Source organism: Pongo pygmaeus, chromosome 16 (genome assembly GCF_028885625.2).
Source record: "Pongo pygmaeus isolate AG05252 chromosome 16, NHGRI_mPonPyg2-v2.0_pri, whole genome shotgun sequence".
Taxonomy (NCBI): Eukaryota; Metazoa; Chordata; class Mammalia; order Primates; family Hominidae; genus Pongo; species Pongo pygmaeus.
In genome coordinates, this window is record NC_072389.2 from 20,110,190 (window position 1) to 20,137,951 (window position 27,762).

A 27,762-nucleotide genomic window follows, 5' to 3' on the forward strand; every position below is an offset into this window, starting at 1 on the left:
TTTCTTCAGGTGAATCTATGTTTTGACCAATTTGTTTACAAGCTAGCAGACCAGATATTTGCCTATTATAAGGTTATGGCAGGAAGGTGAGTATCTGGTGTGTGATTTTGATACAAAATGTTTCATAATTTGATCTGACATTCCCATTACAATTTATGGTGCATGAAAAACTTTCTGTCTTCCTTCTACACTAGTTTGCTTCTTGATAAACGGTTACGATCAGAATGCAAGAATCAGGGAGCCACGATCCACCTCCCACCGTCTAACCGCTACGAAACGCTGCTGAAGCAGAGGCACGTGCAGGTGAGCTGGGGCCGGGCTGTGGTGGGGACGTAGAGCGTGCATTGAAAAGACTGGGTTTTCGCCTGGGTGCGGTGGCTCACACCTGTAATCCCAACACTGGGAGGCCAAGGTGGGCGGATCACCTGAGTTTAGGAGTTCGAAACCAGCCTGGCCAACATAGCAAAACCCCATCTCTACTAAAAATACAAAAATTAGCTGGGTGTGGTGGTGGGTTCCTGTAGTCCCAGCTGCTCTGGGATGCTGAGGCAAGAGAATCTCCTGAACCTGGGAGGTGGAGGTTGCAGCGAGCTGAGATTGCACCACTGCACTCCAGCCTGGGTGACAGAGTGAGTGAGACTCCGTCTCAAAACAAAGAAAAAAAAAAAGATTGAGATTTCTTATAGCTAGCTAGGTTTTACTAGCTAGCTAGGTTTAGATATCAGCATGCCTTGTGACTGTGAACGTCCTTATAAATTATTAGGCATTGAAAGACACACCGTTTCTATTGGGTAACCTCACACACAGGGAACACCTGCAGCATTCTGTATCTGCCCTGAGGCTCCTGGGGGCAGGCATAGCCCGGAGGGGTTAACCCTTCTCCAGGAGCCCAAAAGCCAGAGCTTAAAAAGAATGAAGGTGAGAAGCACTCACCAGCTCAGAGCATCAGAGAAAACTTTCTCCTGGCCAGCAGGAAGAATTTAAAGATATACAGTGCTTATTTTTTACAGCTTTTAAAAAAATGATACACATTGCATGCCTGTATCAGAACATCTCATGTGCTCCATAAATATGTACACTTACTGCGTACCCACAAACATTAAAGAAAGAAGTTAAAAATTAAAAGTGATGTTACATTACACACACAAAACTAGTAAAATATGGAAAACTGTAAAAAAAATTGCATTTAATTCTACTCTCTGTACACCAATAATCACCATGCACATTTTTTGGACATTTTTCACCAGGACTTTGTCATATTTTTATGTTGTTAGAACAACACTGAAGTATGGATATGTTCCTAGTATGCTGAAATAGAGATGGAGTAATTTTCTCTTATTTATCATCGTACGCCTGTAAAAAGACACACACAGACTGCCATGTATGCGGGGAGATGGGTCTTGAACATGGTTGTAAAGGGTGTCGTTATTGACAGACCAGCTTCTCCAGGGTCTCTGGTGAGGCATTTGTTGTTTTTGAGCTGCTCATGTCCACTCTTTCCCTGCCATCCTTCCCTGTGTACGCCAGCTCCTCGGCAGGTCAATAGACCTCAATCGTCTGATCACCCAGCGCGTCTCAGCAGCCATGTATAAGTCCCTGGAACTGGCGATTGGACGATTTGAAAGTGAAGATTTGACTTCCATAGTTGTAAGTAATTTCACTTTGCCTTGTTGATAAATTGGACTAAGGGTAGGTCCAGTTCTTATATAGATGGTAAAAGAGATGCACTCACTGGGCATGGCCTATACCAAGCCTCTTGTATAGATAATAAAAGAGATGCACTCATCGGGCATGGCCTATACCAAGCCTACACTCAGTGTTCACAATGCTAAATTGACTTAACGAACACATAACCCCAATCTTGAGAAAATCGCCAACTATGGCAAAAGGTAGCACACCACTTAATAACATGTTTACATTTTAGTATTAACAAGCTAGGAGATAAAAACGTTTAACTTTGGCTGGCACGGTGGCTCATGCCTGTAATCCCAGCACTTTGGGAGGCCGAGGTGGATGGATCATTTGAGGTCAGGAGTTTGAGACCAGCCTGGCCAACATAGTGAAACCCCATCTCCACTAAAACTACAAAAATTAGCCAGCTGTGGTGGCAGGCACCTGTAGTCCCAGCTACTCCGGAAGCTGAGGCAGGAGAATCACTTGAATCCAGGAGGCGGGGGTTGCAGTGAGCCCAGATCGTGCCACTGCACTCCAGCCTGGGCGACAGAGCAAGACTCCGTCTCAAAAAAAAAAAGACATATCTTCTTTAGGGACCAAGAGAGCCCACAAGGGTCTTCCTGCTAATTCCTCTACCCCTACATTTCGCCTGGCTGTCTGAATTCATCTCATCTCCAGGTAAGGTCTAATCCTTCTCCTGTTATCTGGACCTTCAGGTTTCCCAGTGAGGATGTGTGTTCGGGGCCAACGTTCCCCGCTCACCCTCTTTGGGCGCTCACCCATTTTTCGGCTGTCTCACGGAGCCTACAGAGGCAAGCCGCTTCCTTCAGAGGGTCTTTGGATTCTCTTGGCTTTCCTGGTATGTTCCTGTGGTATTTCTTGAAGCAAAAGTTTGCAGTGTGAGTCTTCACACACTGCTATGTTCGTCTGAATGGGAGCTGCCAGTTAGTCCCACCTTCTGTCTGCCATTTTTCCCTGTGTCTCTATCACAATTTGAACACAGGAAGAGGCAAGACTAAGGAACAGGAAAACAGACGTTAAAAACATCTGAACTGGGGAACAGAGAAAAATAAAAATGAATGAGACAGAAAAGAGCATAGGAAATGTGGAAAAAAAATGAATGAGACAGAAAAGAGCATAGGAAATGTGGAAAACAGTGGAAAGACCTAACGTGTAACTGGAGTGTTAGAGGAGATGAGAGAGAGAGTGGCGTCATGGAAGACTTGTCTGAAGAGAAGATGGCAGAAAGACCTTAACGTGGACAGAAGACACCGGCCTGCCACTCAGGTGTGCCACCCAACTACACATGCTGGAGCCAGGGCCAGAGCCACAGGGGGACCTCAGTGAGCAGGCCCCCGAGCCACAGCTCTGTGGATCACCTGACCACCCCCCAACTCTGACCCTCGGCCTGTGGTGCCTTTGAATCTTTAGGATTTAATCAGAGCTAGCATGCAGTAAGCCTGAACTGGCTGGTTGTCTTCCCTTCTCCAGTGCATGGTCATTGGTGCATGGCCACACGTCCGTTTCCACTGGGGGAGCAGGGGGAGGGTTTACAGTGTGCATTTTCAAACAAAATGCACAAGGTCCTTTCTCTCCTTCACCCAAGGAGCTCTGGGTCCGAGAACTGGTTGAGGAGCTGTGAATTTCTTTCATGATGATTCAAGTTAGGCTGGTATTGGGTCGGCCTAGGGCTTTTCCCTTTATGCAGATCAATGAGACTTCCGAAGGCTGATCGTTTGTGCCAGCCCTGGGGATACCACAGTCCTTTAGTCAACACTGGCACCCCTGTGAGTCAGGCCATTTGAGTACACATGGGTTGTGCTGCCCGCCACCTGACACCATTGGAGTCAAGGAGCCCAAGCTGATGGCCTACAGAGAATAATTTAGACAGAGCTCTTCAAAGATGGCTGAGATGAGATCAGGTTTCAGGCAGCTGAAACAGTAGGCCCTGCTGACTCTGGAATTGAATAAATCAAAATTCCTTCCTAAGACAAAGCTGTCCATGGGAGAAGCTGCTGGGAATAGCATGTAAGCTGGTAAGGGTTAGGATCGTGGCAGAGGGGAGCATGAGAGACAGGTCTCAGAAGGCTTGAGCCAGTGCTGTTACTCTTGGCCCTGACCAACTCCTCTTCCTCTTCAGAAGCATGAGAGAGCTTATTTCACTTCCAGTCGAGCCACAGGTAAAGATCATGGTCTAATCCCCTTTAGACATATTACACTAAAAAAGAAAATGTAAGTGCACAGCAGTGTCCCTACAGACAGCGGAGGCACGTCAGACAGACACCCACGGACCATGGAAACTGTAACCTCATCTTTCACAGTGAGCTAAAAGAAATTAAGAAAGTAGTAGTTGCTGGCCGGGCGCTGTGGCTCACGCCTGTAATCCCAGCACTTTGGGAGGCCGAGGCGGGCGGATCACGAGGTCAGGAGATCAAGACCGTCCTGGCTAACACAGTGAAACCCTGTCTCTACTAAAAATACAAAAAATTAGCCAGGCTTGATGGCGGGCGCCTGTAGTCCCAGCTACTCGGGAGGCTGAGGCAGGAGAATGGCGTGAACCCGGGAGGCGGAGGTTGCAGTGAGCCGAGATTGCGCCACTGCACTCTAGCCTGGGCGACAGAGCGAGGCTCCATCACAAAAAAAAAAAAAAAAAAAGTAGTAGTTGCTGTCAAAGAATAATATAAATCAGAATTTTTAGAAATCCAGAAATAGTCTGGGCACAGTGGCTCACACCTGTAATCCCAGCACTTTTAGAGGCTGAGGTGGGTGGATTGCATGAGGTCAGGAGTTCAAGACCAGGCTGGCCAACATGGTGAAACCCCATCTCTACTAAAAATACAAAAAATTGGCCGGGCGTGGTACACACCTGTAATCCCAGCTACTTGGGAGGCTGAGGCAGGAGAATTGCTTGAGGCAGGAGAATTGCTTGACCCAGGAGGCAGAGGTTGCTGTGAGCCAAGATTGTGCCATTGCACTCCAGCCTAGGCAACAGAGCAAGACTCTGTCTCAAAGAAAAAAAAAAAAAAAAAGAAATCCAGAAATAAGGTTATTGGAAAAAAGAAAGTTTTGAAAAGAGAAAAGGCTGAGCACAGTGGCTCATGCCTGTAATCCCAGCACTATGGGAGGCTGAGGCAGGCAGATCACGAGGTCAGGAGATCGAGACCATCCTGGCTAACATGGTGAAACCCCGACTCTACTAAAAATTAAAAAAATTAGCCGGGCGTGGTGGAGGGCACCTGTAGTCCCTGCTACTCGGGAGGCTGAGGCAGGAGAATGGCGTGAATCCGGGAGGCAGAGGTTGCAGCAAGCCGAGATCGCGCCACTGTATTGCAGCCTGGGCGACAGAGTGAGACTCTGTCTCAAAAAACAAAAAACAAACAAACAAAAAACAGAAATAAGAATGAAGATTGGGTACTCGGTGGCTCACTCCTATAATCCCAGCACTTTGGGAGGCCAAGGTGGATGGATCACGAGGTCAGGAGAGCGAGACCATCCTGGCCACCATGGTAAACCCCGTCTCTACTAAAAAGTACAATAAATTAACCAGGCATGGTGGCACATGCCTGTAGTCCCAGCTACTCGGGATGCTGAGGCAGGGGAATCACTTGAACCCAGGAGGCAGAGGTTGCATTGAGCCGAGATTGCACCACCGCACACCAGCCTGGGTGACAGAGCAAGACTCTGTCTCCAAAAAAAAAGAACAAAAAGAGGGAACATTTTTAAAATCAAAAAGAAATTAAAGCAGAAAAAGGATTTGAGAGGAAATGATGCTCTCAGATGATCATCATCATGGATGATGAAGATTCAGTGTACCTGTCATACAGCTTCCTCAAGAAGAAAACCAAAGCAACGGAGCAGGGCCGACTGGCATTTATTTCAAGGAAATATTGATAAAATAGAAGACACCTTGAAAGTGTCTATTAAAAGCATACATCATATATTTGGTAAAACCGACCCAAGCTTGTCAACACTTAGAAATACTGCATCTTAGGCTGGTTGAAGATTAGAAAAAATAATACTAATACATGTAAAAACGGTATTGCAGTGAACGTTTTGGATTTCCCAGGTGAGGAAGAAGTCCTTGGGCTGTCTGAGCAGGGCAGGTAAGGAAGGAAAATCCGATTGTCCTCAGACCTTCACCAGAGCCAAGGAAAGGAACTGTGAATCGAGGGTTTGGTCGCCAGCCAAATCGATCTTCTGAGAATAAAGGCTGCAGTCAGATGGTAATGAACGTGCCAGGGCTCGAGAGGATTGTTCATTCCTGGAGAACAGACCTTGGCTGGCAGGCACTGGGTGCTGGCGGGCACAGTGCATGTCCCTGTGAGCATCTCTGCACTTCAGAGCAGGGCCCTGTGTATTCATCCTTAGAGTCAAATAGGCTGGGACTCAGAGACCTGTGGCGGCCTTTTTCTATGAGCATAATTTGGTACCGGCCGTGGTGTTTCTGTTGGCATTGGCCAAATATGATTTTGAGTAAAATCGTTGGTCGAGGCTTTGATCGAGGCCATTACTGTCCAACAGAAATAGAATGCAAGTCAGATCCGTAATTTGAAATTTTCCCATAGTCACATTAGAAAAGGAAATAGGTGAAGTTATTTTTAATGACATACTTAATCCACTGTATCCCCATATTAATTCACCACGTCATTCCTATGGCAATATAATTGAGGTGGGTATTTGCTAGTCTGTTTCGTCCTACTCAGTCTTTGAAATCTGGTGTCTCATGTAGCGTGCCTCAGGTGGGAGCAGCTGTGCTCCGGCCCCGGCTGCCATATTGGACAGTGCGGCCTGGGCGAGCTCCAGAGCAGCGCATGTGAGGGTTTGCAAGGCCTGTGGGAACGAATGCACCTGCCCTGCCACCCACGCATGCCTTTCAGTGACTCCAGGCACCTCAGAGAAAGCTGGCTCAGCTGCAACACCCAGGGAGATGCAGCCGCCGGCTGGGTTATACTGCAGGGCAGGGCCGGGGCTTAGCGGGCACATGGGGGGAAGGGTGGCAGTAGCAGGCTACACGTGCACTCTGCCCCACAGGGTGCTGGACAGCAGGGGTAGGTGGCGTGGAGGTGACTGCAGTGGAGAAAGGCATGGCCCAGTGGGGGTGACTGTGAAAAGGTGGGGTGCCAAGAAGCAAGCTCATGTCACCTGTCAGAGCCTACGCTTGCTGGGGGCTGCCTCCGTGCAGCCCTGCCAGGGACCGTGAGGCTGGGGTGGGATCAGAGGCCACTCGGTGCCTCCTTCCTGCCTGGACCAGCTCTGTCACCAACCCCTGTCTTTGGTCGCACAGGAGCTGGACGGCCTGTTGGAAATCAACCGCATGACCCACAAGCTGCTGAGCCGGTACCTGACGCTGGACAGCTTTGACGCCATGTTCCGGGAGGCCAACCACAACGTGTCAGCACCCTATGGGAGGATCACCCTGCACGTCTTCTGGGAGCTCAACTATGACTTCCTGCCCAACTACTGCTACAACGGCTCTACCAACCGGTGAGCGTGCCTGCCACATGGGCGCCCACAGGCGAGGAGCTCAGGGACCCATGTCCCTGCAGGCTTCCTCCATGTCACCAGGTCCCTGTCTCCCTGCTCTTCCTGCTCCCCAACACTTCTCACATGAAGAGCACGCAGGCAGCCTCGGGCCTACCCTCGCGTGGACGGTCATGGCTTTGCACTTGGGGCTTGCGTGGGGCTGCATCTCCTGGCTTTCTGTCTGCCTGATGGTGGAAGTGGAGTGACTCTGTTTCTCATGCTTCCGTGCTGGCATGTTGGAGTGTGGGGGAGCCACCCTCCCACCCACCGCCCATGGACAGCATGAAGTGATGTGATTGGTGGTGAAATGGTGGATGCTGGCAGTATCCTGAGCTTCAGCCTCATAGTAGGGCCTGAGTCCTGGGACAGCCCTGCCCTGGGCTCCGCACACTGGGTGGCGGTCATTCTGGCTGAGGTTCCTTCTCTGCTCACTGAGCTCAGCTCCTACACAGTGTCAGCGCGTGCCAGGGACATGTGTGTGTCACCCACCGTGCCTTCCCATAGACACCAACAGCCTAGGGGGATGACCAGGGCACCAAGCAAGGTGCCTGGCCACTGAGCTCCATCCAGAGGTAGAGGAGTGCAGGTGTGTGCACACGCGAGTGTTAGGAGCACTTTTACAAATAAGTGCTTGTGCTTGCCCCCAATCTCCGCATCCCACCCACATGTGGCTGAATTCTTACTGACTTGTAGGCCCAGAGTTTTGTGTCTCAGGAGACAGGATGCCGAGCTCTGATGACAGAGGAGAGGAGCGGCTGTCTCGCAGCCCAGTCCTGCCTGCTGTGACTGTCGTCTGTTCAGGACCCCTGGGTGCAGGGCCGCGTTTCCTGTGGGGCCGTGGGTCAGGCCCAGGTGTGTCACGTCACTGAGGCCATTCTCTAGGGTCGTGGCCACGCACTCTGGGCTGCAGGTGGCGGCACCTGGCTTGGCTTTTCAGCTCAGGGGGCCTCCAGGCCGGGCTGGGAGTTGTCCATGGAGGGGGCCTCCGGGCCGGGCTGGGAGTGGTCCATGGAGGGGGCCTCCGGGCCGGGCTGGGAGTGGTCCATGGAGGGGGCCTCCGGGCCGGGCTGGGAGTGGTCCATGGAGGGGGCCTCCGGGCCGGGCTGGGAGTGGTCCATGGAGGGGGCCTCCGGGCCGGGCTGGGAGTGGTCCATGGAGGGGGCCTCTGGGCTGGGCTGGGAGTGGTCCATGGAAACCAAACCGTGAAGACCACCGTCTCTGTTTAACTCACCTTTACGGTGTCCATTTTCCTCAACATTTTTTAAAGATGTTTATGCTTGGAATTAATTGCAAAAATATTCTTACACAAGTAATATATCAAAATTATAGAAAACTGAGAAATCATGGATACATAGGACAGAAAAATGAGTGAACTCCCCAGAGGTTTCCTTGGTAGAAATGTATTTGTCCTCTAAAGTGAGGCATGGGTGGCCATCGGCCCCTCCATCCCGAGTCTGCACCCCTGCAGTACCACATACATCACAGCAGCAGGGAGGGATAGCCAGGCGCCTCCTTCCCCACACCCTGGGAGGTGACGTGAACACTCCTGTGTGCAGATCAGCACGGTGCACCCAGTGCCATGCGTGCAGCTGCTCAGAGCCATCTGCTGGGGCCTTACACCCAGGCAGCCGCACTTGTCCCCACTGTGGGTGGCAGGAGGCCCCTGGACCCATGGGGGCCCCTGGACACAAGCAGGCTGGTTCCGTCTTATCTGGAAACCAATTTCATGTGTGTCACCCATTTCCCCAAGAGACCCAGAGCTGCTGCCTCGGGCCACACCTGTTGGGCAGAGGTCAGCATGTAGTGACCTGAGCCTCCTGGCGCCCTGGTGTCTGGGGACACTTGAGGTGCGATTCACAGGGAACCCTAGCATGTCACAGGGGCATTTTCTGCAGAAGAGCTCCGGTTCACTCAGCAACCTCCACCTTCCATGAGTGTTGATAGAAGCCATTGTGTCTGCGTTTCCCACAAGTCTTTGGTGGAATCAGGAGAGCTGTGTTATCTGGGAAAGGCATTTTAAAACAGGATTTTGTGTATCCAAGTTCTATGTCGAATCCTGAGAAGACACAAAACCATGCTACCCGGAATTTTAGTCCCATGCCTGAGGGTTTTCTGAGAGCTGCGTGACGCAAGCCAGGACTTTGCTCGTTGCCTGGCCTAACTTCCGGTTAGTGAGCTATGCGTGGCGGCTCTGGGAGGTGACCTAGGTGGTCTGCGACTGGAATTTAACCTGTACAGTGGGTAAATGTGTGACAGTGCTGCAGCTCTGGAAAGAAGCTGGCAGAAGGGTATTTCCTCGGGTCCAGAGTTAGGCCTCTTTTCCAGAAGACCATAGATGGAGGGCGTGTCCTCAGTGGGGCGCACCTGGAGCCCAAGGCGGCAACTGTCCCCTCACTGCTTATGGTGACTTCTGTCCCTGGGGTGAGGTGGTGGCTGCCAGGTGTCCCCACTGTCATGTTACCATTTTTCTGTTTAAAAGTTATAAATAATTTGTAGGGAGATAATTTGAGATGATGTAAACAAACTCCCTCATTAAAATTTGACCCAGTCGTTTTAACATCTGTCGACGATTCCTGCCTGAATCAGTTATCTTCACGCTGGTGGTTGAACAGCACCGAGTTGTTTTTTTGTTTTTTTTTTTTTTGGTGACAGAGTCTTACTCTGTCGCCCAGGCTGGAGTGCAGTGGTGTGATCTCGGCTCATTGCAGCATCTGCCTCCCGAGTTCAAGCGATTCTCCTGCCTCAGCCTCCTTCGTAGCTGGGATTACAGGTGCATGCCACCATGCCTGGCTAATTTTTGTAATTTCAATAGAGACAGGGTTTCACTGTGTTGGCCAGGCTGATCTCAAACTCCTGACCTGAGGTGATCCACCCACCTCGGCTTCCCAAAGTGCTGGGATTACAGGTATGAGCCACCGTGCCCAGCTGAGTTTTAACTCCTTCATTCCCTCTGCAGGTACTAGCTGGAATTCTGCTGTATGTGGTAGCATTTGTTTATTATTTGCTTATTTGTACTAACTCAGGATTATCCATTACTGTGGAGTTTTGAGGCTGGGGTGGGTGCGGTTTGGGCAGTGGGAGCTGCCTGCTTGGTTTCGGTCTCCTGGGGCCGTCTCCACCATTCTTTCTGCGCCGCCAACCTTCTGCACCACAAGATGTTCTAGGCTCGGCCGGGCGTGGTGGCTCATGACTGTAATCCCAACACTTTGGGAGGCCGAGGTGGGCAGATCATGAAGTAGAAGATCGAGACCATCCTGGCTAACACGGTGAAACCCTGTCTCTACTAAAAAAATACAAAAAAATTAGCTGGGTGCGGTGGCGAGCACCTGTAGTCCCAGCTACTCGGGAGGTTGAGGCAGGAGAATGGCGTGAACCCGGGAGGTGGAGGTTGCAGTGAGCCGGGATTGCACCACTGCACTCAAGCCTGGGCGACAGAGTGAGACTCTGTCTCAAAAAAAAAAAAAAGAACAGAAATTTATTTATTCTCTTACGATTCTGGAGTCCAGAAGTCTGGAATGAAGGTGTCAGCAGGACCACGCCCCCTCTGAGATGCTTGGTAGAGCCGTTACTTCTGGCGGTGACCTCAGTTCTGGGTGTTCTTGGCTTGCAGTGGCATCACTCCAGTCTCCTCTCTGTCTTCACGTGCCACTGTCCCTGTGTGTGTCTGTCTCCTCTTCTCACAAGGACTTCAGTCATATTGGGTCAAGGACCTACCCTGCTACTCCAGTATGACCTTGTCTTAGCCAGACACATATGTGGTGACCGTCTTTCCAGCAAACTTCACATTCTGAGGTACTAGGAGTGAGGACTGAACATATCTTTTTCGACAGAGTCTCACTCTGCTGCCCAGGCTGGAGTGCAGTGGTACAATCTCGGCTCACTGCAACCTCCAATAGGTTCAAGCGATTCTCCTGCCGCAGCCTCCTGAGTAGCTGGGATTACAGGCGTGAGCCACCACGCCCGGCTAATTTTTGTATTTTTAGTAGAGATGGGGTTTCACCATGTTAGCCAGGCTGGTCTCGAATTCCCGACCTCAGGTGATCCGCCTGCCTCAGCCTTCCAAAGTGCTGGGATTACACGCGTGAGCCACTGCACCTGGATGAACATATTGTTTTCAGAGACACAATACAACCCATAGCCCATGTGTACATGTGTATTAGTCCATTTTCACACTGCCGATAAAGACATACCTGAGACTGGGCGATTTACAAAAGAAAGAGGTTTAATGGACTTATGGTTCTACATGGCTGGTGAGGCCTCACAATCATGGTGGAAGGTGAGAGGGACGTCTCACATGGCAGCAGACAAGAGAAGAGAGAGAGCTCCTGCAGGGAAACTCCCCTTTTAAAACCATGAGATGTCGTGAGACTCACTCACGATCATGAGAAAAGCATGGGAAAGACCTGCCTCCATTATTCAGTTACCTCCTAACAAGTCCCACTCATGAGACGTGGGAATTGTGGGAGTTACAATTCAAGATGAGATTTGGGTGGGGACACAGCCAAACCATATCAATGTGCATGTTTATTTCTATATAGTTACCTACGTATTAAAACTATGAGTTTATACTGATATTTCCAATTCCATTTCAGCACTGCAGAGTTCATTCTAGTCTTCTCTCTTTCCCTTTTTCTGACTTCATTAAACACTGAGAATCCTTGCTTCATTATTCTTAGTATATTACTCATTTGCTCATTTCCAAAAAAACACAGAAAGTAGTTTCAGAATTGCTAATCCTGGCTGGGTGCAGTGGCTCACACCTGTAATCCTAGCACTTTGAGAGCCCAAGGCAGGAAGATCTCTTGAGTCCAGGAGTTCAAAACCAGCCTAGGCAACATAAGGAGACCTCGTCTCTACAAATTTTTTTTTTTTTTTTTTTGACAGAGTCTCACGCTGTCGCCCAGGCTGGAGTGCAGTGGCACAGTCTCGGCTCAATGCAACCTCTGCCTCCCGGATTCAAGCAATTCTTCTGCCTTAGCCTCCCGATTAGCTGGACTACAGGCGCCTGCCACCATGCCCGGCTAATTTTTTGTATTTTTAGTAGAGACGGAGTTTCACCATTTTAGCCAGGATGGTCTTGATCTCCTGACCTCGTAATCCGCCTGCCTCAGCCTCCCAAAGTGCTGGGATTACAGGCATGAGCCACCGTGCCTGGCCTGCAAAAAGGTTTTTAAAATTAGCTGGGTGTGGTAGCACACCCCTGTAGTCTCAGCTACTTGGAAGGCTGACATGGGAGGATCACTTGAGCCTGGGGAGGTCTAGGCTGTAGTGAGCTGTGATCATGCCACTGCACTCCCGCCTGAGTGACAAAGCAAGACCTTGTCTCAAAATAAGAAAGAATTGCTCATTTTTACCACCATAAAACACAAACCTACCAACTCTAGTTCAGTATTTGTTATCAAATTTTTGTCTTTAGATTGAGAATATATAGTAAAATATTGTGTTTAAAATTCATCAGCCGAGCATGATGGCACACACCTGTAGTCCCAGCTACTCAGGGGGCCCAGGCAGGAGAATCGCTTGAACCCGGGACGTGGAGGTTGCAGTGAGCTGAGATTGTGCCACTGCACTCCCCTGGGTGACAGAGTGAGACTCTGTCTCAAAATAAATAAATTAATTAAATTAAATTATTTGGAATGATAGAGTAACAGGGTTTAGATTTATTCTTACTCCTTAAGTGAAAAACTGGACAGGACGTATGGATCAACTGTTTTCAGACTCGGACCTTTTGCTAAGGGGACGGAAGCAAATGAGGTGAACCCTGTGAATCTCCCTGACTTTCCATCCGGAAGCACTTTCTGGACCAAGTTCAGAGAGGAACAGTCCAAGTACAGCTTGGAATTTCCTGCTTGGTAGAGGGGACAGACTGGAACTGGGGAAGCTGAGGCCGCTGGAATTTGCAGGGTGGCGTATGAGAGAGCAGGGACCTTAACAGAAACAGCTCCTGAAACCACATGGGCGTGCCAGGGAGCTGTTAGCTGAATGATTCTCAACATTCACACAAGGCCAGGAGGCTTCTGAGTTCCTACTAGCAAGAAGAATGGAACTCTGTTGAGGCTGGGCACAGTGGCTCACGCCTGTAATCCCAGCCCTTTGGGAGGCCAAGACAGACAAATCACTTGAGGTCAGGAGTTCGAGACCAGCCTGGCCAACATGGTGAAACCCCACCTCTACTAAAAATACAAAAATTAGCCAGGCGTGTGGCAGGCGACTGTAGTCCCAGCTACTCAGGAGGCTGAGGCGGGAGGATCACTTGAACCTGGGACATCAAGGCTGCAGTGAGCTGAGAATGTGCAACTGCACTCCAGCCTGGGTGACAGAGACTATCTTTAAAAAAAAAAAAAAAAAAAAAAAAACAACCCTCTTGAACACCCAGATGTTCACTAGAGGTGCCAGAGGTACTGAATTATGCCCACCCCTAGAAGTGCCAAAAATTCATCATGACAAGATCCAGCAGATTGACAGGTAAGTCAACTGCCTGCCCCCCAAGACATTCAACACTCTCTCTTTGTTTTTTCTCCCTGTTCTTGCCATTCTAGATTTCAGTTAGATATATGTTAGTTAGACCTTCTCATTCTATTCTCCACATCCCTTTGTTTTCCTTTTTTTTTTGGAGACAGAGTTTTGCTCTTGTTGCCCAGGTTAGAGTGTAATGGTGTGATCTCGGCTCACTGCAACCTCTGCCTCCTGGGTTCAAGTGATTCTCCTGCCTCAGCCTCCCAAGTACCTGAGATTACAGGCATGTGCCACCATGCCTGGCTAATTTTTGTATTTTTAGTAGAGACGGGGTTTCACCATGTTGGCCAGGCTGGTCTCGAACTCCTGACCTCAGGTGATCTGCCTACCTCGGCCTCCCAAAGTGCTGGGATTATAGCTGTGAGCCACCTCGCCCAGCCAACACGCTCTAAAAGACAGTAACAAAGTCAAGACATGCAACATGGCACTGAAATGCCCAGTGCCCAATCAAGAATTACTAGATATGCCCAGAACCAGGAAAATGTGACCCATAGCCCAGAGAAAAATCACTCTGTACAAAACAGACTCAGAAATGACAGAGATGATGGAATTCGCAGACAAGGATGTTAAGGCAGCGACTATGCATGTGCTCAAGGATTCAGGAAAAACAATGCAGAGATAAATGGGTGTTATGTAAAAGAATCCAGTGAATTAAAGCTGAAATGCAGTATCTAGAATGAAAAAGTACTTGTTGGGCCGAATATCAGAGTAGACTTTGCAGGAGTTGAGTGAGTTTGAGATTATAACAGTGGAAAGTAGCTGAACTGAAGCACCAAAAGAAAAAAATGATGAAAAAAACGAGAAGGGCCTCAGCAAACTGAGAGACAAACATCAGCGATTCTAATATGCCTGTGATTGGAATCCTAGTAAGAGGTTGTGGGTGGGTAGAAAAGATTTCAAAATTAATGCCCTTGAATTTCCCAGATTTGATGAAAACGATAAACCTACAGATACAAGAAGCTCAATAAACCTCAAGCAGGATCGACACAAAGGAAAAGAGCCACTGTTGGGCCCAGCACTGACAGGTCAAAATAAGGCTGAAGCTGAACCTCAATGTACCCGGGACATGTGCAGTGGGGGCTTAGGATATTGGTGCTGAAACTTAGTTTTCCTCTTAGGGGATTGCAGTGACATTGTCAAACTGCAGAGTCTGAGGGCACAGTCCTCCACAAGACTGCCTTTGCTGCAGACACCAGCCACACATTTGGGGTCCCCAGGGCCACCCTCACTTCTAACCAGCAGGTTACAGTTCAGGATCCACCATCCCCAGCTCCTCAGGTGACACATTCGCAGTACTCACTGAGCGTGCCCTAATACGATTACAGTCAATTGGAGGAAAGGATGCATGTTGCAAGGATGTGCAGGGCAAAGTCTGGGAGGTTTCCATGTGCAAAGCTTTCCCTGTCCTCAGGGACGCATCACCCTCCGAGCCCTGAGGTGTGACGCTCCTCAGGGTACTGCCAGCCAGGGGCGCTCACTTGGGCTGTGGTGTTCAGTTTTTGTTGGGGCTTCGTTGCATGGGCACAGTTGACTGAATCACTGGCCACATGGCTGAGCTCAGCCTCCAGCCCTTCACCTCTCAGGAAGTCGGCTGAGTTCACCAGGCACACAGCCCCAGGCCTCTAACCCCATGCTGTCTTTCTGGTGTGGCCAGCCCCATGTTGAGTCATCTTGCTAGCATAAAGTCAGGTGTGGCCCTGTGATACCAGTCATTCCCGTCACTCAGAAATGAGGGTGTAGAGACTGCCTCCTAGAACTGGGCCAGAGGCCACCAAATCCTACCCAGGAGTCAATCAGTATCTAAATGTGATAAATCAAGAAGAAGTTGTAGAAATGTATTATTTAGAAATATAGAGGCCGAGCATAGTGGCTCACACCTGTAATTCCGGCACTTTGGGAGGCCAAGGCAGGCAGATTGTTTGAGCCCAAGAGTTCGAGACCAGCCTGGCCAACATGGCAAGACCCTGTCTCTACAAAAAATACAAAAATTAAGGCCAGGCATGATGGCTTACGCCTGTAATCCCAACACTTTGGGAGGCCGAGGCGGGCGGATCACGAGGTCAGGAGATCGAGACCATCCTGGCTAACACAGTGAAACCCTGTCTCTACTAAAAATACAAAAAGTTAGCCGGGCGTGGTGGCGGGCGCCTGTAGTCCCAGCTACTTGGAAGGCTGAGGCAGGAGAATGGCGTGATCCTGGGAGGCAGAGCTTACAGTGAGCCAAGATTGCGCCACTGCACTCCAGCCTGGCAACAGAGCGAGACTCTGTCTTAAAAAAAAAAAAAAAAAGGCCAGGCATGGTGGCCTGTAGTCCCACATACTCATGAGGCTGAGGTGGGCGGATGACTTGAGTCCAGGAGGTTGAGGCTGCAGTTAGTCAAGATCACACCACTGCACTCCAGTGTGGGTGACAAAAAAAAAAAAAAATATATATATGTACATGTATATATATATATATGTATATGTGTATATATATGTATATGTGTATATATATGCATATGTATATATGTGTATATATGTATATGTATATATGTATATGTGTATATATATACGTATATATGTGTGCGTATATATATAATCTATACATATAGATTATAAATGTATATATAGTTATCTATAGAATAAATACATGTATTATATCATGTATCATATACATGTATTTTGATTAAAATTTTAAATAATATTATAGAGAGTAATTGCATTACTTCTAGAGTTCTGTATCTGAGTTATATCATAGACAAAATAAATTAAGGCCTGCTTTCTAAATTTAACCATCATTTTAAACATTCTAAGCAGGGAAAACATTGTGTTCTAAGCAGACGTAGTAAAGCCTCCTCTAGGTCGGGCGTGGTGGCTCACGCCTGTAATCCCAGCACTTTGGGAGGCCGAGGTGGGCAGATCACCTGAAGTCAGGAGTTCAAGACCAGCCTGACCAAAATGGAGAAAGTCTGTCTCTACTAAAAATACAAAATTAGCCAAGCATGGTGGGACATGCCTGTAATCCCAGCTACTCGGGAGGCTGAGGCAGGAGAATCATTTGAATCCAGAAGGCGGAGGTTGTGGTGAGCTGAGATCATACCACTGCACTCCCGCCTGGGCATCAAGAGCGAAACTCCATCTCAGAAAAAAAAAAGAAAGAAAAAAGAAAAGCCTGCTGTAATATAAGTGGCATCATATCCTGGTGCTTGGCTCCCTGCATGGATTTGTACTCTGATTTTCCATTTGCTGTCCTCTCCCGCACCCCCCCGTCACCATCGTAGGTGGACGGAGGCTGATGTGTGTGCCGTAGCTTTGCAGGTGTGTCACCATCGGAGGTGGACAGGCTGATGGCTTTGCAGGTGTGCTGCTGTCAGGGGCGTGAGCAGTGCCCAGGAATCTCTGGGAAATGGGGTTCCCTTTTCTGAGCATCACCCTGACCATGGTGCCTCTTGATGGAATGTACTTCCTGGAACGAGTGTAAGAACACAGGCGCAGGGACACACAGACATGCACACATCCTCTTGCAAACACACCTGCAGATAACACATCTCCATACATGGACTCACGCAGATGCAGGTGTGCAGAGCCATGCAGACAGACATGCATGCCAAGCACTGAGGACTGTGGCACCCAGGGATATTGGCATACTGACAGCACAGGGATTTAGGATCCATTTGGAAAGGCATACCCAGAAGTACCGCGGTAGGTGGTCAGGGGACCTAGCAGCTGCTCCTCTATGCAGCACGTCCTCTCAGATGCACACATTGTGTGGGACAGCAGTATTTTCACAATTACGTCTGTTTCCATTTCCTGAAGTGGAATATGAGTTAATCAAGTGCTTGGAATTACATAATTAGCAAATCCACAAAATTGTCTTTCTTATACTTCTTTGCAAAAGTTTTATGTGTTTAAACGAACCCTTCCAATTTGAAAGGCTTAGCTGAGTTTGATGTTTCTGCATGAAAATGGACACATTGGATTTTAAGTGTCCCCTAATCCATTATCAAGACACAATCTCTTGACTAATCAAGCGGGTTACAAATACCTAAGTGTCCCTGTCCTTCCCTGCTGGTGTGTAACTTGTGATCTGAACCACTGGGGCGTCGCCGTTCTCGTCACGGGCAGCTGCCCCACCGTCCTCACCGTGTCTGGAAGCGCAGCAGAGCCCACAAGCTACCTGAGGATTGCGTTGGGCTGGAGGCGGCGTTGGGCTGGAGGCGGCTCTGGTACAGCAGACCAGGCCCCAAGCGTTCCTGCTGTGGCCCCTGAGCTTTGGGTGCATTTATCATATTTGAGTATTGAGATCTCATTCGTTCTATGGTTTTGGATTCACTAGAATTTTCCTATTTGATGATTGTATCAGTTGACTGGGAGGAAGATTTAGTAGATGGGTTATGGAGGACTTCTGAATTTTAAAGAACTATTGTTAAATTTGGTTTCTTTTTCTTTTTTAAATCTTTCTTGTTTAGGTTTGTTCGGACAGTGTTACCATTTTCTCAGGAATTTCAAAGAGATAAGCAGCCTAATGCACAGCCTCAGTATCTGCATGGATCCAAGGTAGGCTCCGACGTGTTTCGTGTTACGAGCTTCAAGCTCATAATGAAGCATGTTTTGAAGTGTAGTTTAATTGGTTTGGTTGCAGTGACCTAAATGTATCGCGCTGTGTATAAAATGTTATTTTTTTTTTCCATTCTGTTAGCATCTTCCTGAAAAGTAGCAGTAATTTAAAACAAAAACTAGCCAACCAACCCAAAACAGTGCTTATCTAGAACTAGCGCGTACGTAGTGTTGGGACAGCTCTGGCCTTGTGATAGGTGTCAGGCTGGGCCTGGCCTCATTCCCGGCACAAACACAAGTGAGATTGTTGGAAGATTACAGGTTTAAAAACATCAAGCTGAGAAGACAAGTGGAAGAGGCTCAGGTGCATTCCTGAGACAAGGAGGCCCAGGGTGGCTATAAGGCCTGACCAGAGGAGCTGAGCTGGAAAGGTGAGCCCAGGGAAGGTCTGACATCCAGAAACAAGGATGTCAGCCTGTGCCTGGAGGGTGGAAACCCGGAGCACCCGGGTCTACCATGTGTGAGATAGGGTGATGTCCACGCGGAGGGTGGCTGGGCTTGTCAAGTCTGAGTATTATTAAGGGCTAGTTTCTTCACGTTTCAAGCACCCGTATGATTTAGTAAGGAAAATATAAACACTGTAGCAAAGAAGAGAGATGAAATGAGCAGACACCCCACAAAAATAGAGCAGAGCAAATACAAGCAGATCCCCAGCCTCAGCGGAGCTGGGGAAGGAACAATGATGGTGGCAAGAGCCAGCGGGCCCCAGGATGAGGGCAGAGGACCCGGCTCCCCTGTGAAGAGCGAAATCGTCTTCCCCCTGCGAGCCGCGGTGTCCCTGGGCTCTGCGGTGGGGGCAGGCTGCCAGCACTCATCAATATTTAAGTGTCCTCGCCCGTAGGAAGCGGGGACAATCACAGGACATTGTCTACCCCATCTGCCCAGTGCCTGGAGCCGGGATGGGGAGGGCCCAGGCCCTGCCGCTCACACGCAGCCTGCACCTGGACGCTTTCTAAAGCACCAGCCGGCTCTGAGTGGCGGAAACAATGTTTTCCACTCATTCCTTTCTAACCCTCTGTTCTTCAGAGCGAGATCTTCTCACTCCAGTCCTCTGGTCGTCTTCCTTCTCCTTACAGGGCAGTGCCTTGGACCTGGCAGGAGCTCAAGTGTTTGCACCTGGGAAATGGCAAACACCCGAATCAGGGCATTGGTTTTTGGATGGCCCAAGCCTCAGCATATGCTGCCCGTCTCTCCCGCCTCTGAAAAGAGCGAGTGTGGGCCGGGGGCGGCCTTTTCACGGCACTCAGAGCATCTCTGAACAGGAGAGACAGGTCGTCTGAACTGTGTGCAGTGATATGATGAAGGGGATGTGAGACTCCTCTTCGGGAAACAGGGCCCACGTGGACCAAGGGTGACTGTGTAAACGTTATGTCGTCCTTGAAAATATGTTCTTTTTTTTTTTTTTTTTTTTTTTTTTTTTTTTTTTTTTTGAGATGGAGTCTCGCTTTGTCGCCCAGGCTGGAGTGCAGTGGCACGATCTTGGCTCACTGCAGCCTCCGCCTCCTGGGTTCAAGTGATTCTCCTGCCTCAGCCTCCCGAGTAGCTGGGATTACAGGTGTGCACCACCATGCCTGGCTAATTGTTGTATTTTTGGTAGAGACGGGGTTTCACCATGTTGGCCAGGCTGGTCTCCAACTCCTGACCTCAGGTGATCTGCCGGCCCCAGCCTCCCAAAGTGCTCGGATTACAGGTGTGAGCCACCGCACCTGGCCATCTTTAGTGTTTTAGGGGTTATTTTTTAGCAATGTTATGATGGCAATTGAAAAAAATACAATTCAGATCCTCCCTAGGGTGCAGATGTTTGAAGGAAGTGGGTTCTCGCCTTTCACAAAGACAAGATTAAAGGCGGGGGTGGGAGTGGCCTTACCTGCCCTGGGGAGAAAAATGTCAAGGCTGGGAGCCTCACTGACACATGGTGGGCTAGGGTCGCCAATGCCTGGAGAACATGGGACAGGCTCATTCCATCATTCCACACTCCTCGTTCTCGAGGCTGTTGGCAGGTGCAGCCTCCGCAGTGCCCCTCCACCCTGTCTCTGTCCTTAGCGCCTCCTAATGGCTGTGGAACTGTGAGTGGACACACAGTTTGTGTGATTCCGGGCTTCATGCGGCTGTGTTGGTGCCCGAGGAGGGCATCCAGACAGGTACCCGGGCGCCAAGAATGCAATGACCGGGCCTCTCCTCTGTGGGGCAGGGTGGGGTGCACGCCTGGGCAGGGGTACGCCACAGGTGTTACGGGGCTCCCCCTCACTTCCCGAAGCCCTGTGGGTGGTTAAGAACTCATCTCCATTCTGCTCCACATGGAACTCCCATGTTCTTTCTAGCAAGGATTGAAGTTGACTTTTTTCCTTTTTTTTTTTTTTTTTTGAGATGGAGTCTCTATCACCCAGGTTGGAGTGCAGGGCGCAATCTCGGCTTACTGCAACCTCCACCTCCTGGGTTCAAATAATTCTCCTGCCTCAGCCTCCCAAATAGCTGGGATTAAAGGTGCCTGCCACCATGCCTGGACAATTTTTTGTATTTTTTTTCAGTAGAGATGGGGTTTCACCATGTTGGCCAGGTTGGTCTTGAACTCCTGACCTCAAATGATCCACCCATCTTGGCCTCCCAAAGTGTTGGGATTACAGGCATGAGCCACTGGTGGCGCCCGGTTGAAGCTGACTTTTATGCAATAATTAGTTATACTCAAAAGGATGTTTCTTTAAAGGATTAGAGTAAGTGTTCTGATGCCTCTGCTTCTGAAAGTAAAATGTAGTGTTTTACCTTTAGAACTGAAGGAAACGTTATTTTAGAAGATAGGACTAGAAAGTTTGGTGAGTAAGAATAATTTCTTGGGTCTCTGTGAACTAAAAGATTTGCTCTGGGCTTCTCTTGACTTTGAAATTTTTAATCCCTGTTTTAGGCATAACAATAAAATAAGTTTCTGTCACTCCCTGATGAAGAGAGAAGCGTTTGTGCGCAGAGGGCACTGGGCAGAGAGGCTCCTCTGTCACCCCCATCTGGAGAGGACGGCTGTGGAAGCGAGGGAGGCGGGCCAAGGGTAGGCAGGTGACCCGACTGCGTGGGGCCGTGCACCTGCGGTTCTGATGGATCGAGTCCTGGAAGGGGCCTTGTGGGGTTGGTTTTTGAGATCCCAGGATAGCACTGTGGTGACATCTTTGCTGCCCAGTGTATCTGTGTGCCCTTCGTGGTGTTAAAGGCTCTTGACACACGTTTTTATTCTCCAGGATTTTCCTCCAGGAGTGCAGGGAGGCACTGTTGCTTCCATTAAGACGCCAACATGAGCCCGCTGTTCCAGGGTGGTGGTGCGGGGTGCACATTTGCCTTGAGTCAGCCCCTGCACCGCCAGAGCACCCTGCTGCCCTGTGTGCATGGGCACCACCTCAGGGATGGCTCCAGGGAATGGGCACTTGGAGGCGTTTGCAAAGCTGATGCTCTTTTGGAGGGAAAGAAAGATTTGATTATGTGAATTTGATTTTTTTTTTAATTCACCTATTTGCAACTGAACTTGAACCTCACTGTAAGAGATTTCTGCCTCTGTTTCAGAAACTGTGTTTGTGTCATTTTTGTTAAAACCTAAACTAGTACATGTTTTTTTGGGGGGGGGGTTTTTTGTTTGTTTCTTTTTTTGTTTTTTTTTTTTTTTGAGACAGAGTCTGTCCCCCAGGCTGGAGTACAGTGGTGTGATCTTGCCTCACTGCAACCTCCAGTGATTCTTGTGATTCCAGTGATTTTTGTGCCTCAGCCTCCCGAGTAACTGGGATTACAGGCGTGTGCCACCATGCCTGGCCAATTTTTGTGTTTTTAGTCGAGACAGGGTTTCACCATGTTGGCCAGGCTGGTCTCGAACTCCTAAACTCAAATGATCCACCCGCCTCAGCCTCCCAAAGTGCTGGGATAAAGGCGTGAGCCACTGTGCCTGGCCATAAACCAGTAATTTTTTTTTTTTTTTTTTTTTTTTTGAGACAGGGTTTTTGCTTTGTCACCCATGCTGGATTGCAGTGGCGCAATCACAGTTCACTGAAACCTCTGCCTCCCAGGCTCAAGCAATCCTCCTGCCTCAGCCTCCCAAGTGGCTGGGACTACAGGCATGCACCGCCACATCTGGCTAATTTTTGTGTTTTTTGTAGAGATGGGATTTCACCATGTTGCACAGGCTGGTCGCGAACTCCTGAGCTCAAGCAGATCTCCTGCCTCGGCCTCCCAAAGTGCTGGGATGTAGGCATGAGCCACCGTGCCCAGCCCTAAACCAGTAATTTTCTATTAGATTATTTAGACATATACAAGGACACTGATGTTGACCACCACCCACTCAAAAAAAGGCTGGGTACTAAAAGAGATGATGTCTGAGCTGAGTCATGTGCTCACAGCAGACAGCCTTTGTATTCACAAGCACTCACGTATGCCACGTGCACTTGCTTCTGCTGCAGTATGAGTCACAGTGTATATCTGTGTGATTATGGAATACACAGGAATCCACTCAAAAAACAGATTAGTGCTTTTTTTATGAATAGTGAATTAGGGCTAGTATCTTGCAGGAATAAAATAAACTTAGATGAGGGACCCATTTATGCAGTGTTATCTTTTTGGTTCTTGGTCATGTCACCACTTACAGCATGCCTGCTTCTCAGTAAGACACCCTTTTGAGCACATTAACTAGTATTCTTTATCTCATAAGTAAGATTGTCCCCAATTCACAGATGAAGGCTCAGAGTGTCGTGAAAGTTAGAGAACCCAAGTCGCATGACTGGCGAGTCCAGAGCCGGCTCTGTGTGCCGTGACCCACCTCCTCTGCTTGTCGAACGAGGCTGGAGACTCTGTATCACGCATGGGCAGCAGAGTCTGTCTTGAACCGAGCTGTGTGACTGGACGTCCAGAGTGCTTCCTCTTCTGAGCTTAAGTCTTTTACAGCCCGGTGTTTGTGACAGTGCCCTTCCCCAGAAGTAGTGCCTCCTCCCACTCCCCTGAGTAGTTAAGTCACATCTGCTGTTTGTTACCCTAGCTGTGTTGTCTCTCGGATGTGTCATCTTTGGGGTGAGCTTAGTCTACTGGGAAACTGGACACTGGGCAGGGGGCCAGAGGCCTGGGACCATGTGTTCATTGAGTGATGCCTCCTCTGACAGCTGTCATCCTGAGCCAGTCAGGGCGGGTCTGAGAATGAACTCTCTCACTTGTAACATGAGGTCATTAGATTCCACTGATGACTTTTGTGTTCTTCTTTTCAAACATTGAACCTGTTATCAACCAAAAATATTACACAGAATCCCAGCACATAAAGTCCAGGGTGCTGCTCTGAGGAGAGGCTGGGAGGAGGGTGTGTGGGCGAAGATCTGTAGATGGTTTCTTCAAGGTTGCAAGGGGCCACAGGGCTTGGGCCTGGGACGGACACTGGGTGGGGTTTCTGTCCTTCAGTGTTGTCTAATCTGGTCACTGTAGTATTTTATAATCAGTTTTGGCTCTTTGTTTTGGGGGATCTCATGACCCTCTACACATCTGATGATTCACTAGAAGGAGTCACAGAACTCAGAGTCTTACAGCTGCAGTTTATTCCAGCAAAGGGTACAAAGCAGGATCAGTAACGGAAGCAGATCAGGTGGAGGCTGAAGAAAGCAGGAGTGGCTGTATGAATATAAGATAAAATCAACTTCAGAGCAAAGAATATTGCCAGGGAGATTACATAATAATAAGAGTCAAACCACCACCAAGAAAACTTAGCAATGCTAAATGTTTATGCATCAAACAACAAGGCTTCTGTACTTGAAGGAAAGACTAATAGAAGTAAAGGAGAAGTGAACAATTCTACAGTTACAGTTGGGGACTTCAACTCTCATTTTAGTAATTGACAGAACAAGTAGACACAAAATCAGCAACAGTAGAAAAGAACTGAACACCACCATCGACCAACAGGATCTAAGTGACGTGTGTAGAATACTCTACCCCACAACAGCAGAATATATACGTTTTTCAGATTCCCATGAAACATTCACCAAGGTAGACCATACCCTGGGCCATAAAACTCACCCCAACAAAATTTAAAGAACTGAAATCCTATGGAGAGTGTTCTCCAAACACAATGAACTCAAACCAGAAGCCAATAATAAAAAGATAACCAGGAAATCTCTATATGCTTGGAAATTAGCACACTTTTAAATAATCCTTGAGTTGAAGAGGAAATCTCAAGAGAAATTTAAAAATACATTGAATTGAATGAAATGCAAATATATCAAGATTTATTTGATATATACAGCTAAAGAAGTGATTGATTTGATTATTTGATTTATTTATTTGGTATGCAGCTAAAGAAGTGCTGAGAGGGAAATTTATGGCACTGAATACTCACAGTAGGGGGTCTCCTGCTATCTGTACTCGTGTCCTTAGACAAGCTGAGGGGTGTCCTTCTGCAGGAACCACCTTGATATGTTTTGGCTCTATGTCCCCACCCAAATCTCATCTGAAATTGTAATCCTCATAACCCCCATGAGTCAAGGGAGGGACCTGGTGGGAGGTGATTGGATCATGGGGGTGATGGTGTTCTCATGATAGTGAGTGAGTTCTCATGAGATCTGATGGTTTTATAAGGGGTTCTTCCCTCTCGCTCTCTCTTCTCATTCCTGCCACCTTGTGAAGAAGGTGCCTGCTCCCCCTTCATCTTCTGCCATGATTGAAGTTTTCTGAGGCCTCCTCAACCATGTGGAACTATGAGTCAATTAAACCTCTTTCCTTTATAAATTACCCAGTCTCAGGTATTTCTTTATAGCAGGGTGAAAATGGACTAATGCAGTAAATTGGTACTGGTAGAGTGGAGTACTGCTATAAAGATACCCGAAAATGTGGAAGTGACTTTGGAACTGGGTAACAGGCAGAGGTTGGAACAGTTTGGAGGGCTCCAAAGAAGGCGGGAAGATGTGGGAAAATTTGGAACTCTAGAGATTTGTTGAATGTTTTTTGTTTGTTTGTTTGTTTTTTGAGATGGAGTCTCACCCTGTTGCCCAGGCTGGAGTGCAATGGTGCAATCTCAGCTCACTGCAACCTCCGCCTCCCGGGTTCAAATAATTCTCCTGCCTCAGCCTCCTGAGTAGCTGGGATTACAGGTGCCCACCACCACGCCCAGCTAATTTTTTTGTATTTTTAGTAGAGACAAGAGTTTCACCATGTTGGCCAGGCTGTTCTCAAACTCCTGACCTTGTGATCTGCCCACCTCGGCCTCCCAAAATGCTAGGATTACAGGTGTGAGCCACCGCTCCCAGCCTGTTAAATGGTTTTGACCAAAATGCTGATGGTGCTATGGACAATAAAGTGCAGGGTAAGGTGGTCTCAGATGGAATCGAGGAGCTTCTTGGGAACTGGAGCAAAGGTCACTTTTACTATACTTCAGCAAAGAGACTAGCAGCATTTTGCCCTGCCCTAGAGATATGTGGTACATTGAACTTGAGAGAGATCTGAAATTGGAGTTTATGTTTAAAAGGGAAGCAGAGTATAAAAGTTCGGAAAATTTGCAGCCTGAGGATGTGATGGAAAAGAAAAACCCATTTTCTGAGGAGGAATTCAAGCTGGCTGCAGAAATTTTGAATGTCAATCACCAAGACAATGGGGAAAATGTCTCCAGGACGCATACGAGGCAGCCCCTCCCATCACAAACCCAGAGGCCTAGGAGGGAAAAATGGTTTCTTTGGCTGGGCCCAGCGCCTGCCCTGCCCCCGTGGCTCTCCCTCCCCCACCTCCCCGCCCCACCCCCCACCCCTGTGCAGCTTCAGGACTTGGTGCCCTGCATCCCTGCTTCCCAGTCGCTAAAAGGGGCTAACATACAGCTCAGGCTGTTGCTTCAGAGGGTGTAAGCCCCAAGCCTTGGTGGCTTCCCTGTGGTGTTGGACCACCTAGATTTCAAAGGATATGTGGAAATGCCTGAATGTCCAGGCAGAAGTTTGCTGTGGGGGTGGAGCCATCATGGAGAACCTCTGCTAGGGCAGTGAAGAAGGGAAATGTGGGGTTGGAGCCCCACACACGGAGTCCCCACTGGAATACTGCGTAGTGGAGCTGTAAAAAGAGGGCCACCCTCCTCCAGACCCCAGTCAGCTTGCACTGTGTACCTGGAAAAGCCGCAGACACTCAATGCCAGCCCGTGAAAACAGCCAGAAGGGGGACTGTACCCTGCAAAGCCACACGGTGGAACTGCCCAAGACTGTGGGAGCCCACATCTTGCATCACTGTGACCTGGATGTGAGACACGGAGTCAAAGGAGATTATTTTAAAGCTTTAAGATTTTAATGACTGCCTCACTGGACTTTGGACTTGCTTGGGGCCTGGAGCCCCTTTGTTTTGGCCAGTTTCTCCCATTTGCAATGGGAGCATTTATCCAATGCCTGTACCCCTATTGCATCTAGGAAGTAACTAACTTGTTTTTGATTATATAGGCTCATAGGTGGAAGGGACTTGACTTGTCTCAGATGAGACTTTGGACTTGGACTTTTGAGTTGATGCTGGAATGAGTCAAGACTTTGGGAGACTGTTGGGAAAGCATGATTGTATTTTGAAATGTGAGAACCCATGAGATTTGGGAGGGGCCAGGGGCAGAATGATAAGGTTGGGCTGTGTCCCCACCCAAATCTCATCTCAACTTGTAACCCCCGTTATCCCCACATGTCAAGGGCGGGACCTGGTGGGAGTTGATTGGTTCATGGGGGCAGTTTTCCACATGCTGTTCTTGTGATAGTGAGTGAGTTCTCACGAGATCTGATGCTTTTATAAGGGGCTTCGCCTTTTGTTCTCTCTTATCTTTCCTGCCTTCTTGTGAAGAAGGTGCTTGCTTCCCCTTTACCTTCTGCATAACTAAGTTTCGTGAGGCCTCCCCAGCTATGTGGAACTGTGAGTCAGTTAAACCTGCCTTTTTTTTTTTTTTGAGATGGAGTCTTGCTCTGTCGCCCAGGCTGGAGTGCAGTGGTGCGATCTCCGCTCACTGCAAGCTCCACCTCCCGGGTTCACGCCATTCTCCTGCCTCAGCCTCCCGAGTAGCTGGGACTACAGACGCCCGCCACCACACCCGGCTAATTTTTTGTATATTTAGTAGAGACGGGGTTTCACCGTGTTAGCCAGGATGGTCTTGACCATCTGACCTCATGATCTGCCCGCCTCGGCCTCCCAGAGTGCTGGGATTACAGGAGTGAGTCGCTGCGCCTGGCCTAAACCTGCTTTTTTTAAAATAAATTATGCAGTTTTGGGTATTTCTCTATAGCAGTGTGAAAACTGACTAATACATACCCTAACTACCTTCCTCACCCTCCCACCCCACAGGGGTCTCTCTCCCAGCTCCGGGGGTGCCCTGTGCATCCTGAGAAGGCAGCTCCCCCAGCCCCTTCAGGGTCCGACTTTGGGCTTCCTGCTGGAAGACTGGGAGGCAGGGGGAGACTCTGAGTGGTATTCATTTCTCATTCTAGACTTCAGAATGGCTTCTGGTGAGTC

At 48.8% G+C, this 27,762-nt stretch overlaps 1 protein-coding gene across 2 annotated transcripts in view; it reads left to right on the plus strand.

The window, feature by feature from the left end:
- Window positions 1-27,762, plus strand: part of CYFIP1 (cytoplasmic FMR1 interacting protein 1) — a 112,519-nt gene that overhangs the window by 70,967 nt on the left and 13,790 nt on the right. For both annotated transcript variants that reach the window (XM_063653087.1, XM_063653086.1), the window contains exons 19-23: window positions 10-86; window positions 195-303; window positions 1,528-1,647; window positions 6,959-7,158; window positions 18,162-18,249. In XM_063653087.1, coding sequence (XP_063509157.1) covers window positions 10-86; window positions 195-303; window positions 1,528-1,647; window positions 6,959-7,158; window positions 18,162-18,249 — 594 coding nt within the window. The remainder of the gene's footprint in view (window positions 1-9; window positions 87-194; window positions 304-1,527; window positions 1,648-6,958; window positions 7,159-18,161; window positions 18,250-27,762) is intronic.